The 12,348-nt window shown below is 47.3% G+C and overlaps 1 protein-coding gene across 1 annotated transcript in view; it reads right to left on the minus strand.

Annotated features, from left to right (window-relative positions):
* Nucleotides 1–11,023, minus strand: part of KCNQ2 (potassium voltage-gated channel subfamily Q member 2) — a 77,035-nt gene extending 66,012 nt beyond the window's left edge. The window contains exons 1-2 of the mRNA XM_006021691.2: nt 10,985–11,023; nt 7,954–8,027 (exon numbers count right to left, since the gene is read on the minus strand). Of these exons, the coding sequence (XP_006021753.1) occupies nt 7,954–8,027; nt 10,985–11,023 (113 nt within the window). The remainder of the gene's footprint in view (nt 1–7,953; nt 8,028–10,984) is intronic.
* Nucleotides 11,024–12,348: the final 1,325 nt, after the last annotated feature.

Here is a 12,348-nt window from a genome sequence, read left to right on the forward strand (position 1 = left end):
GAAAGAGACCAGCAAGGGGTGCGGAGACTGGGATACAATCTAATTTTGAAAGCAACATATCTAATCAAAGCAAATTATATCAGCAGCACTGCTTCTGGGTAATGTTAATGTGTAATAGGGAACTTTAATGATATCCCCTCCACCGAATATTACATTAAAGATGACAGTTCTGCTTAGGGCATGGGAGGAGATGATATCCTTTCCAGAGGGGGCAGGGGCCAGATCCTGCCGGATGTATCCATGGAGGTCGAGATACCAGGTCTTGTACTCCCGGCAGGATATTGATGTGCTCTTTGCCCAAGTCAGGATGCTTCTGGGTTTCACCATTCAGATCAACTGCAATTTTCTCAAGTGTGGGTATTTCAATCAAAGCTTTGGGTTTCAAGCCTATAGTTATGGCAAGAGTAGTGCAGTGGGCAGCGGTACTTTGGGCTAGAAATCAGGAGACCCCTTGTCTAGTCAGACCATGGATGGAGAGCTAGGGGCAGGAGACATCTCCCGTTGCACTAGGACCTCTGTGCTCAGCTCCAAAACCTCAGATGCTACCACCATACAGATAAATTCAAATACTGACATATTACCATCCTACGAATACAGTCAAATCCCATAAAAACCTGGACTTGCATGCATGAGAGATGCTCACACAATTTTGCAAACTTCTTGTGACAATTGGCTAGCCAGCACAAAGTCTGCTTTTCTGCAGAATGACCTTGAATGACAATGGAAAAGAAACAAAGCTATTTAATCCCCTGCCCCCAATAAATCAATCAATCAAATTGTCTGCAGAAAAGATTTTTTGCAGTAGAAATCACTGAAAAGTTAGTAACAATAACTAGATCTAATGACTTATTCCTGAAATATTTGCCCATAACTGCTCTTTATGTAGGTCCTACAGAAAGGCAGTGTTGCAAAGGATAATGCAGCACCAGGATAATGAAATGCTTTCAGCCCAGCAGCGTGGTGTGCAGATACCTAGAAGTGGAAGTAACCCAAAGCCTAATGTTCATTTTGGGCTTCAGTGGAGTCAAATGGAGAAGGGAGGGTTTAACAGTGCATACAAATGAGGAGGGGGAAACTGGAAGGGAAAAAAGCATTTTGTAATGTGGCATTCAAACGCACACGGTAGGAGGAACCATAAATTAAAAACAATAATTACAGGCTCGACAATGACATTTTGGGATGTGAACTACACGCTGACCCAAGCCAGAATTATTACAGGCAATGGATCAGTGCTCCTGACAAGCTTGCTGCCACGATCCCTCCGAAATGCTGACTTGAAAGTAATTCAACCCGTCCATGTAAATGGAAGGCTGCAAAAATGCGGCTCCAACAATGAGCCAGGGTGAAATGACATTTATATGGAAGATAAGCAGAGCTTGTAAAATTCCTTTTAATACCCAGCAGCCCTTATTACCAGCATCAGAGCATTTACAGCTGGACTGAAATCATCAATAACTCTTACTAATAGGGGATGAGGCCCCAGCTAATGGCATGGTCTTGCAGAAAGAGATGATGCCAGGAACCCCTCCAGGAAACAGTTGTGTGAGTTGTTCTTGTTCACATGACTCATCTCAACAGCTCTTAAAATCGGGCTACTAAATAAGGAATTAAGGTGCCTCGTTTTAGGCTTTCACCTTTGAACATCTCAGCCGAAATCACTTCCTGGAGCTATGCAGCAAGGCAGTAGCAAATCTGGAAAGACAACTCAAGTGTCCTCATGTTCGGGACCCCAATGTCATGGCGAATAAAACTCCCTTTAAACAGATGTCTAGGTTGGGTCTCACACTAGTTTTGTGCTGATCTGATTTCAGTGAAATGGCTTTTGATTGAAGCCAGTGAGGATGGAAAGAGGAGAAGGCCATAATGAGGTTGGGCGATTGGATGTGGAGCTGAAGAAAACAGGTTTTATACAGAGTATGGATACATTTATGGTGCCCCTTCCATCCATTCATAGCCATGAAGAGATCTCAGAGGGCTGGGAGTTTGGCTTGGGTTTGGAGTCATGGTTTTTAGGGCCAGAAGGACCATCCTGTTCAACTTTTTGCCAAACACAGGCCATAGCATCCCCTGTCAACTCTGCATAACACCCACAATGATGTTACAGCATCTCTTCCAGAGAGGCATCCAAAGCTGCCAAAACCTTGACTGCATCCTGAATTTTATCTGGCCTTTCCCAGATCTCTCTCTCACATCCTCCAAAAGGACCCACCTTCCTCTACTCTCACCTGGACTCCACTGGCATGTGGAGGGGAGAACTACTCATGCAAATGCCCTAGAAAAGGCCAGGGAATAAACTAGAATATTCCCTGGGAATAAACTAGAATAAAAAGCCAGGGAATAAACTAGGCTTTGACAGGCTGCAGTGCCCTATGGTTATCTAATGTACTTGGTGTGAGTCTAGGCCTGCTAGATCCCTGCTGTGCCCCAGAAGCCCCCATACCAAACCAGCTTCCACCGTGCAAAATGTTGGCAAGAGCTGAGGTTGATGCTCACGGGATATAAACTTTTATAACTGCACTCAAGAGCAGGAGCCTGCTTCAGGTAACATTTAGACTTGCACATTTCATATCCTTTTATCTGCTAAAAGACGCCGTGGGAACCCCATTCTGCGAGTGTGATAAATGACAGCAGCTCCCAAGACCTGCCTTTATATTTACTTCCCATAAACATGTGCGCGAGGGAGGTTTCACCCACGCAGATGGTCCGGGTGAAGCTCTTTTTTGCTGCTGTGCAAATGAGCATTTTCATGGCTCAAGGTCCACGCAGTCTTCTCAGACCGGTGCTAAGCAAACGGCTCGAACGGGATGGATGAGACCAGGCAGCCACGACCTTGACCAAGCAGGTCTGGGCACACACCCACAGGTCCTGTGACTTGGGCTGGCTGAGTCCAGAGCACGCACAGATTCACTTGCAAGAGGGCTTGAGTCGTCCTTATTCACATCATTCGCTCTTCCTCAGAAAGGAACCAGCACATTTTGAAAACTAAGCTCAATGCGTATAACTGCTATAGCTTTTCTAGGCAAAAAGGGGGTTTACAATTCACTACATTTGCCTATTTCCTTTTGTTTCTTCTTCACTGAATTGCACAACCTCCCCAATCTCAACAATAGAAAATCACAGACTCATAGAAAACGAGGGTGAGACGGGACCTCAGGAGGTCACGTCTTGTCCAGCCCCCACCCCCAATTAGATCCCCCCCAGCCAAAGCTTTGTCTAGCCAAGTCTTAAAAACCTCCAAGGATGGAGAAAAGCTGCAGAATACGGTTCATACATGAACCCAAGTGGAGACAGGTTGTCTGCATAGGACCCCAATGCTTTGCTGGTGGAAGCCTTGTGAAATCAGAGGAGAAACCATCATGGAAACCAAGATCTATTTGCCAGAAAAAAAAACTAATCCAGACACAAGGGAACAATAAGAGTTAAATTAAAGGAGTAAATGGTCCATTCTAAAAAGCTTGCCTTGCGCCCATTGCTTAACTTACTTGGGACAAGTCAGCTTGAATTAAAAACCGAATTAATAATAATTAGTGCGAGCAAAGTTTGAAACTCATTAATTGCTCTTTGTCCTCAGCTAACATGAATCATTGGGTAATGCTAGTCTGCATATTCCCCGTGTACTGTGCACACAGCCTTAGAGGAGCCAGATGTCTGGAGGAAAGCCCTATGTATTAATCAAGACGGTGCACCTGCCAAAAAAGTCTTTCTGTGCTACAATTCAGCCCCGGACCAGAGCGATGGGCTGAGATACTCTTATAAACAGCGTGTGGGAAGAAATACATTTGTGCATGCAGCTGGCTTACAGGAACGACTCCGCTGTTCAGAAGAAAATGACTGCACGTTAAGAGGAGAATCAAGCCTACACTGTTCAACACAAGTGCTGGGCATTTAAGCCATTTCCAAAATGTGAGTGAACTTTTACTCTTTGCACATCCATTGACTTTTCACTGGCTGGAAGGCTAAATGGCCATGTAATACTCTAGAAATGCTAACCGCTCTGGAATAGAAGAGCTCCCTTTGTTAGCTAGACAGGGCACTCAGAGCACTCAGTACTTGTTAGCTTTCATTGAATCGTAGAAAATGAGGGTTGGAAGGGACTGCAGGACGTCACATCTAGTCCAACCCCCTGCTCAAAGCAGGACCAGCCCCAGCTACATCATCCCAGCCAAGGCTGGGTCTTTAAATACTTCCAAGGATGGAATCCCACCACCTCTCTGGGTAATCTCTTCCACTGCTTCACCACCCTCCTAGTGAGAAAGTCTGTCCTAATATCCAACCTCAATTTCCCTTGCTGCAACTTAAGACCATTGCTCCTTGTTCTGTCATCTGCCCCCATCTTGGAGATGTACCAGCCCCAAGTAGCAGTGGTTTTTCTTTCTGCATTAGGAAACCAAACCAAAACTCTGCTTCTTGGGTGTATGTCCCTGCTGCTCCTCATCTGAACAGCTGAGTAATTGGCAGGAGAAACAATCAAGAACCAAGAGGTTCAGGACAGCAAGAGCCTAAAGGAGCCTCTATTTTTCGCAGCCTGAAGAGCAGGGATCCTGGTTTTCTCTGATTTAAACAAAATCCCCAATGTTCGGTTACAAAAAGTTACCCCAAATCCACATTTTTCCATGATTAAAATGAAACATCACGATATATCTAATTCTCTATCTGTATATTAGTGGTGTTTCATTTAAATCATGGAAAAATGATTTCCTGCCTATGCAGGGGGTCGGACTCAATGATCTATTGAGGTCCCTTCTGACCCTAACATCTATGAATCTATGAGATGTGAATTTGGGGTTACTTTTTTTTAACCGAAATCTAGAGATTTTTTAAAATCAGAGAAAACCAGGATCCCTGCTGATGAGTGGCTTTAAACAAGTCCTCTGAGACACTGGGTTAAAAGCAAGATTGCACTGAACAAATAAACGTAGCAGCTGATTTAAACACTCTTTGAGGGAAATTAAGTCTCTCGATACAGGGCTCTCTCCAAAGGATTGCTTCTACTTGCAGATGGGAAGACGGTCTCATAATACACATACATGGACCTTACCGCATGCAGGAGAAAGAACAATGTTTACTGCCCAATGTCAGCCCCAGAAGCTGAGAGGCCACTCACTATCTGGAGGATGAGGTTTCTACGTCCCAGACCTCTTGGGATGGGCAATGTGTTGCTTTTAGCATAACAAGAATGAAAGAAGAACTGCAGTGGGCAATGTGCGACTTTTGCATAACAGGAATGAAAGAATTGCAATGGGCAACGTGCTACTTTTAGCATAACAAGCATGAAAGAAGAATTGCAATGGGCAACCTGTGACTTTTGGCATAACAAGTATGAAAGAAGAATTGCAATGGGCAACATGCAATTTTTAGCATAACAGGAATGAAAGAATTGCAATGGGCAACGTGCTACTTTTAGCATAAAAAAGAATGAAACGGCCTGGGAAACAAGCACCAGCGTCTGCAAGGCTGCTTGGGGGTCTGGCAACATGGCTCGCACTAATTTCTGTGCAAATGGCACAGGTAGGTCTGGAAGTTGGCTTTGGAAATCTCAGTCAATGTGAGCTTGGTCTTGGGCCCACCTTAGTGTGTGCTGTTTGCAAGGAAAACCACCGTCCAAAGGCAGCAGCCACAAAACCCTGGCTCCAAGTCCACTTCATGAGAGGGTGGTGCTAAATAAGGAGGGCATCCCAGTGAGCACAGCACTGGAGACTGGCTCTACCACTGGTCTGCTGAGCCACCGTGGACTAAGGAAGATTAGGTTGGATATTAGGGAGAATTTTCTCATGAGAAGGGTAATAAAACACTGGAAAAGGTGGTGGAGTCTCCATCCTTAGAGGTTTTGAAGACCCGGCTAGACAAAGCCTGGGCTGGGATGATTTAGTTGGTCCTGCTTTGAGCAGGGGGTTGGATTGGATGTGACCTCTTGAGGTCCCTCCAACCCTCATTTTCTATGACGCTAAAAGTCACTTCACCTCTCTCAACTCACATTTGGTTCAACTTGTCTGGATAACATGACAGGGACGGTGCCCTTTCATGGCACGGACGGTGTCCTTCCCTGCCTCCCTCCCAGTGCACATTGCTGAGCACTATTTCACCTTGGGCTTTTAAATACTGCTCCAACACCCATCGTCCAAGACACACCCCAATCTCTCTTCCTCCTCCTGCCCGGGAAGGAAAGAAAACAAGTGCCCAACACCCTTGAGCCCAAGCTAGAAGTGTAAGACGCAAACATTTCCAAACCACGATTAATTGCACGTGCTCGTTACCCAATTTATTTAATTAACTGACTACTGGAAAATAATGATTTTTCAAGCATCTAACGTGCATTTTATTTGGTAATTCCTCCATCTGTTTAATTGTATTTTCTCCTGTCTCCCTCAGTTAGTGATTAGAAGGGACTGAGTGCCAAGAAGCAGTCGCACTGATGCACAGTGTATTTATCATGTAATACACGGGGGGTGAAGACCCTGGAGACAGGGGTGAGGAGGAACATAAACTATATCCAGACCAATGGATTAGCTAAAACAAGCCAGACCACACTCCCTCCGCAGGGTCGGAGGGCATAAAAGACCACAGGGCCAGAACCAGAGGGTCTGATTCTCCTCCACAGTAAGGCAAGAAGAGTTACCCCATGGAGATCAAAGGAGATGGGCTGATACAACAGGAGAATCAACCCACCGGGACCCGAACACCGGTTTTTGCTCCCTTTGTTTACTGCGGGGGACTTGGACACTTGTAAGGTTTCCAAAGAGTTGCCAAATTAATTCTCACACCTGGTAGGAGTAATCCAAACCATTAAAAGGACTCCCAGGTTATGAGTCTGAGTGAAAATCTGTGTATGAACTGAGAATTTGGTGGACAAAAGACAAGCAGGGATGGGTCGGACGAGAATAAAAGTCAAGGGACAGTAGTCCCTTGGACTGGATGGCGTTTCAGCCGCCTCGTCACGATATAGTACATTTTGCAAAGGGGCCGCTTATATGCACCCTACTCATCCTGAGCAAAGGGGGAAGAAGCATGACTGAGGGTTCATGGACAAACCTATATTTCAGAAGGGGCTATAGCTTTTGCCAACCATCCCCCACAACGTGACAAGTGCATTAGAAATGTAGACACACAAACAGGCATTGGGGGAAGAGCAAAAAAAAGGGAGACTTGAAGGTGATGGGCCCCCCGAAGAGCTTAGAACAGGAAAAGCAAGAAAATTGCTGGAGGCAGCAGCAGTGCCAAGGGGTGTGAGCAGGGAGCACAACGCTGAGAAGCACCAAGATAAATGACTGTGCAACTCTGTGCAATTAATCCAAGTGCCTCTGTTCTTCTGTGCCAAGGGTCTTAATAATCCTCCTCCCTCTCCACACACACAAGTGCCGTTGGAGTATTTCCTCTTCACTTGGAACAGATGATATTGTCAGGTACAAAACTGCTCCTTCGACTTCCCTAGGACAGAGCCTCCAGCCAGGGCTTTGTTGAACAACATAAGCAGTTGTGTAGCACTTTGCATCTTCCAGGCACTTTACCGATGCTATAAACCCACACATTACTCCTGTGAGAGACAGGCAAGTGACTATTATAATGATGATGATGATGATGATACACATAGTAAGGGAGGCAGAGATTCAAGCTCACACACTCAGAAATGCCCTCTTGCTTGGATGTCTCCCATTTTCATATACTGACCACAACTAGACGGGCTGAGTTGTCCCAGCTCTCCTTTAGGCTGGGACTTCTCAGCCCCTCCAAATAGCAGCTGGAGATGGGTTAAGCTAAGTCCCCCAAAATGAAGGCACCTACAATTAGCCACCAGTTTGAAAACTTGTTCTTCAAAGGACTTGCCCAAGTCCACAAAAGGCAGGATCAAAAGGAGTCCTGTGCTCCCTGGCCAGTGCTAGGACTCCTGGTTTTTCTCTCGCTAAGCAGTAATTAAATAGCCAGACAAGCGAAACTCATTACAAAACCTAGACTCACGGCTCATTCTGCTCGCGGTGGAAAGTTGCTGCGCTCGTCACGCAGCCTCCGAACCGAGCTCGGTAATTCTGCACCTGCGTGCAGAGCCCAAAGTCAGGTCTGCTAGAGTGAGCAAGCAACCTTTATTTGCAAAAGGAGTTTAAATGAATCCCCAGTGTCAGCAGGTGATTAATCACTTCTATTATCTCTAACTCCTTCCCCGGCATGACTTCAACACAGCGAGCAGGTGAGGAGGGGCGGAGAGGTGGGCACTGACTTGAGAATCAACGTGCATCACGCTTCGCCTGTCTGGAGCGCAGGGAGGGTCCTGGTGCAAGACACTAAGGAGACAACCAATGTGGTGAATGCAGACTGAGATGAACAAGGCGCGTTTTGAGTTCGTTAGGAACACGGGACTTGGAAGAGGCCTCCTGAGCCACTCTAGCCCCTGTGCTCACAGGCACCCGTTGGTCTAAAAGGGTCCACAGGGCTGCCTGCACCAAGCCATCCTGTGCACAGCCCTCCTAAAGAAACCAATGCAGGTAAAGACGTAGTGATACATTCCCGTGGAGCCAAGAGAAGCTGCAAGCCAACACAAAGACAAGGGGCTGCACCCGATGATATGGTAAAGACGTGGCATGCAGGTGAAGACATGGCGATACAAGGGGCATCATCATTGCCCTGCCACTGCAATGGTTGAGGGCCTGCTAAGTTGAAATATGGTTGGATGACCCTAATTGTACTGGCATCCTCATCATCACGAGGGTGAAGCATTCTGGCAAGAAAACAGAGTGCATTGCCATCCTCCTGGCTCCCTTCAAGCCCCCTCTTGGGACATAGATGGGAAGGAAGCAGCTCCCCCAAATCCCTATGATGCAGAGAACACTTTTTCCCACTTTTTCACTGAGGCCCTGGCTCCCGGCAAGCGTTTCACTCCCACACTTGCATGCACCCGTTCCTCAGAAAACCAGCCTCCGTCGCAGTGTGAACAAGAGTCCTCCGCTCTGAGCAGCGTGCCAGAAAACATGACAATAAACCAGGATGTCCCCGGTGGCAAAACCATTGGAAAGGACTCAGATAAGGAGACAAGCAGATCACCAACAAGGTCATCTTCCTGACTATTTCTTTTCTTCTTCTAGGATCTCTCCAGCTTGTGAAAGGGGATCGGGTCAGGGAGCTAGCCTGCTCGGTAGCTTCCCAGTGCCTATTTCTGATGCTCCTTGGCTCTGTATAGGGCTGCGGCAAAGCCCTCCTCTGTGCTCCCAGTCCTGCTCCCAAGTATAGAGGAGGCAGCCTCATGGGGGGCAAGGACTCTCCCCTACCCAACCTAGGGGCTAAGATTTCATCGTTTCATAGTTGTTAGGGGCTGGAAGGGACCTTACAGATCATTGGGTCCAGCCCCTTGTCTTCGTGTTGGCTTGCAGCTGCTCTTGGCTGCACGGGGATGCCCCCTGTGCCCTACTTCTGCCCCCTTTAGCTCCACCAAGCACAGACGTACCTCAAGGACATACCTGCAAGCCCTGTATAAGCATGTATTTTAACAGTCCCATGTGACAACATGCTTCAAAGTCAATCCAGGGACTCCTTTGTGAGATGAACACAACTCTCATGGCTAAGACGCAACTTCTTGTTATAATCCTCCCCCTGTTCCACTCCTGGAAGGCATTTGGCACTCGGTCAGACATACAACCAAGAAAAGATGCCCTCGCTACTTGTTATACGCTCATAAAGCAAGATATACAGGTAGCATGTGTGACATGGGCAAGATGCTTTGTTGATATGGAAATATTTTCAGGCTTGAGGAAAAACCTTTCCGCCCATCCAGCAGGATCTGAACTTAGCTTAGGTGTCAGGCCCATCTGATGAGCTGTGGGTGACTGCTTGCTCGGCACAAAGGTGTGAGCCTTTTCAAACTGGCCAGCGATTCTCCTGCCCACCTGACCGGTACGTGAAAGGTGTTTCTGGACTGTGGGCATTTCCAGGTTTGCAAACTACTAGTACTCTGAGCACGGGTTATGCCCGGTGGCTGGGCACGGTGGTTGCGTGCTCTGGTTTATGCCACTTGACTGGACAAATTAAATGTTTTAAACGGGAGAGTTAATGATGCGTTTCTGCCCCAGCTTGTTGCTGTTAAAATCCATGATCTGTTGCAAATGCACAGCTGCCGCCTGACTTCTCAGAAATGATGAATAAAAATAGGACCCCAAGAATCGGGGCAAGCTCCACTCGACATTTTTATTCATCGATGTATTTGCAAATCAATCGGGTTGACTACTTATCCAGCCCTCGCCTCCAGCTGTGCCCAGAGCCCCTTTTATTCGTATTTTATTGCTGTCGGTCTCTTCTAGGTACCAGCCACTTTAAACTTCATGCCCGAGCTTTGCTGTCTGTACGCAGGAGAACAAAATGCCAGAGATACAAACTGAGCTAAGCTACTCTCCCTGCCTGTGCCTTTCCCCCGAAAAACTGTCTCGTCTGCCTTGCTGCTGATGCTTTGTGCAGAACGAGACAGGCAATGGCCATCAGTAACAGGAGACATTGGGCACCCGGCACTCCCAGAGCACAGTGATGGCTACTTAGCTCGGTAAATCTGGCATCTCAGAATTTACAACATCAAACGCTCTCCAGCCTAATTATGATAACGAATTCCAATTCAGAGTGTTTCACATAGCAATGGTTGCCAAGGAGATCTGCTTTTTGAGCTCCAGGTTTGGGCACCTTCCATTACAAAACCCATCAAGGCTGACTCTATAGACACTGCTAAAATGCCACGTTGGTGGCCCACGGGAAAATGCTGCCTGGCTGTGGCTTCAGTGAACCAACCCTGGTCCCATATTTATATTCTGGGGATTTAGAGGATTATAAATCAGGTGCAGCACAGTGCAGCCGTGAATGCAAGCTTCAGTACTGCAGGGATACAGGTTGCAGCCGTGTTGGTCTAAGGACACAGGCAGACAAGGCTCTTTGGGTGAATCTGATCTCTTTTATTAGACCAACTCAAATAGTTGGGAAAATTCTTCTTTGCAAGCTTTTGGGTATAAATACCCTTCACCAGGCTGAGGAAGCGATACTGCAGGGATGGCTTCTCCATTGCGACCGAGAACGGATGAGCCTTATGGTAAAGTGAACAGGCAAGTCAATTATTCCACCAGATTTTACCCACCTGGAAAGCCTCCTCTTTATACAGGCCTCCAAAATCTCTCTGTGCATTTACCTCCAATGTCGATCCATCCAGATAAAAAAACAACACAACAAAGAGCTCTACTTCCTGTAGATCCCCGAGGTAGATCAAGCTGTCGGTATCTGCGCGTGGTCACGGACTGCTTAGGCAGGGAAATGGGATACGTGCTTTGCTGACAATTAGCTGTCTTGTAACGGCCTCACTGCTGCTGCAAACTCCTCCAATCTCTGCTACTATTGCTATTCAATAATGAAAGGTCTTGGAAGGTCTGGTGGGATGTTCTGGAGAGTGCTTTTGTTGGAGCAGAGGTTAGTATTTGCTAGTATGGTATTTGCTAGTATGCTAGTCTTTGCTACTACCACGTGGTATTTGCTAGTATGCTAGGAGGGATGGTCTAACAATTATGGCATAAGACTTGGGGGAAACCAAGTGATGCTACCATCACTTCTGGAGCAACCTCGTTCCTCTTTGCCTCATCCCGACTTAAACAAGGCCTAACAATCCTTCCCTGCCATGCAGAGATGTGGGTGAGGCAAAATCCATCAGCATCTGCTCTCCTCTTGCAGCGAGGAGCGTCTGTGCATTCCCAGATGACGCAGACCGCCAACATGAACCGCAAGCTAGCGCCCGCATCTGCCTGGCTAAGCGCACAGGTGTCCGAGAGGAGGAGGCACCAGTTACCCACCGACGTGTGACAGCGACCCATGCCCGTGTCAGACGCTGGCATCTGAACCCCAGTAGCATCCGATGCATGCTGCTTTCTCTGGGATTGCAGGGCACCGGGTCACATTTTCTGCCTTTGTGCTGCCTCCTTGGCACATTACGCTTACCCCAGATACAGAAGATACAAGGCACACTCCAGGACTTGCAGCACAGCCCTTTGCTTTGCTCCTATCCAGGCCGGGGTCACCTTTATTATGCAGCAAGGTAGGGAAATCTCCTTGGCAATTTATCAGCCAACTCCTAGGTAGGCTCAGGCTGCCTGGGAATTACATCACCAGGTCTTAAACAGCTACTTCACGATCTTTTGCTCTCCTGTTCCTTCCCACCATCTACTCTCCAGGTGCCCTTTGATCCTTGCTGTGCATCTCTAGGTGCTCTATACACCGAGGACAGCAACTGGACACAGCTGTGCAGTGGTTTGAACTATGAAACAACCAGCCTGCTGCCACTCGGCAGACTAGCTTCTTAATCCCTGCCCACGCTGCGTCTCCCAGCCATGCAGGGGTCATTTA

Source organism: Alligator sinensis, unplaced genomic scaffold (genome assembly GCF_000455745.1).
Source record: "Alligator sinensis unplaced genomic scaffold, ASM45574v1 scaffold752_1, whole genome shotgun sequence".
Lineage (NCBI taxonomy): Eukaryota > Metazoa > Chordata > Crocodylia > Alligatoridae > Alligator > Alligator sinensis.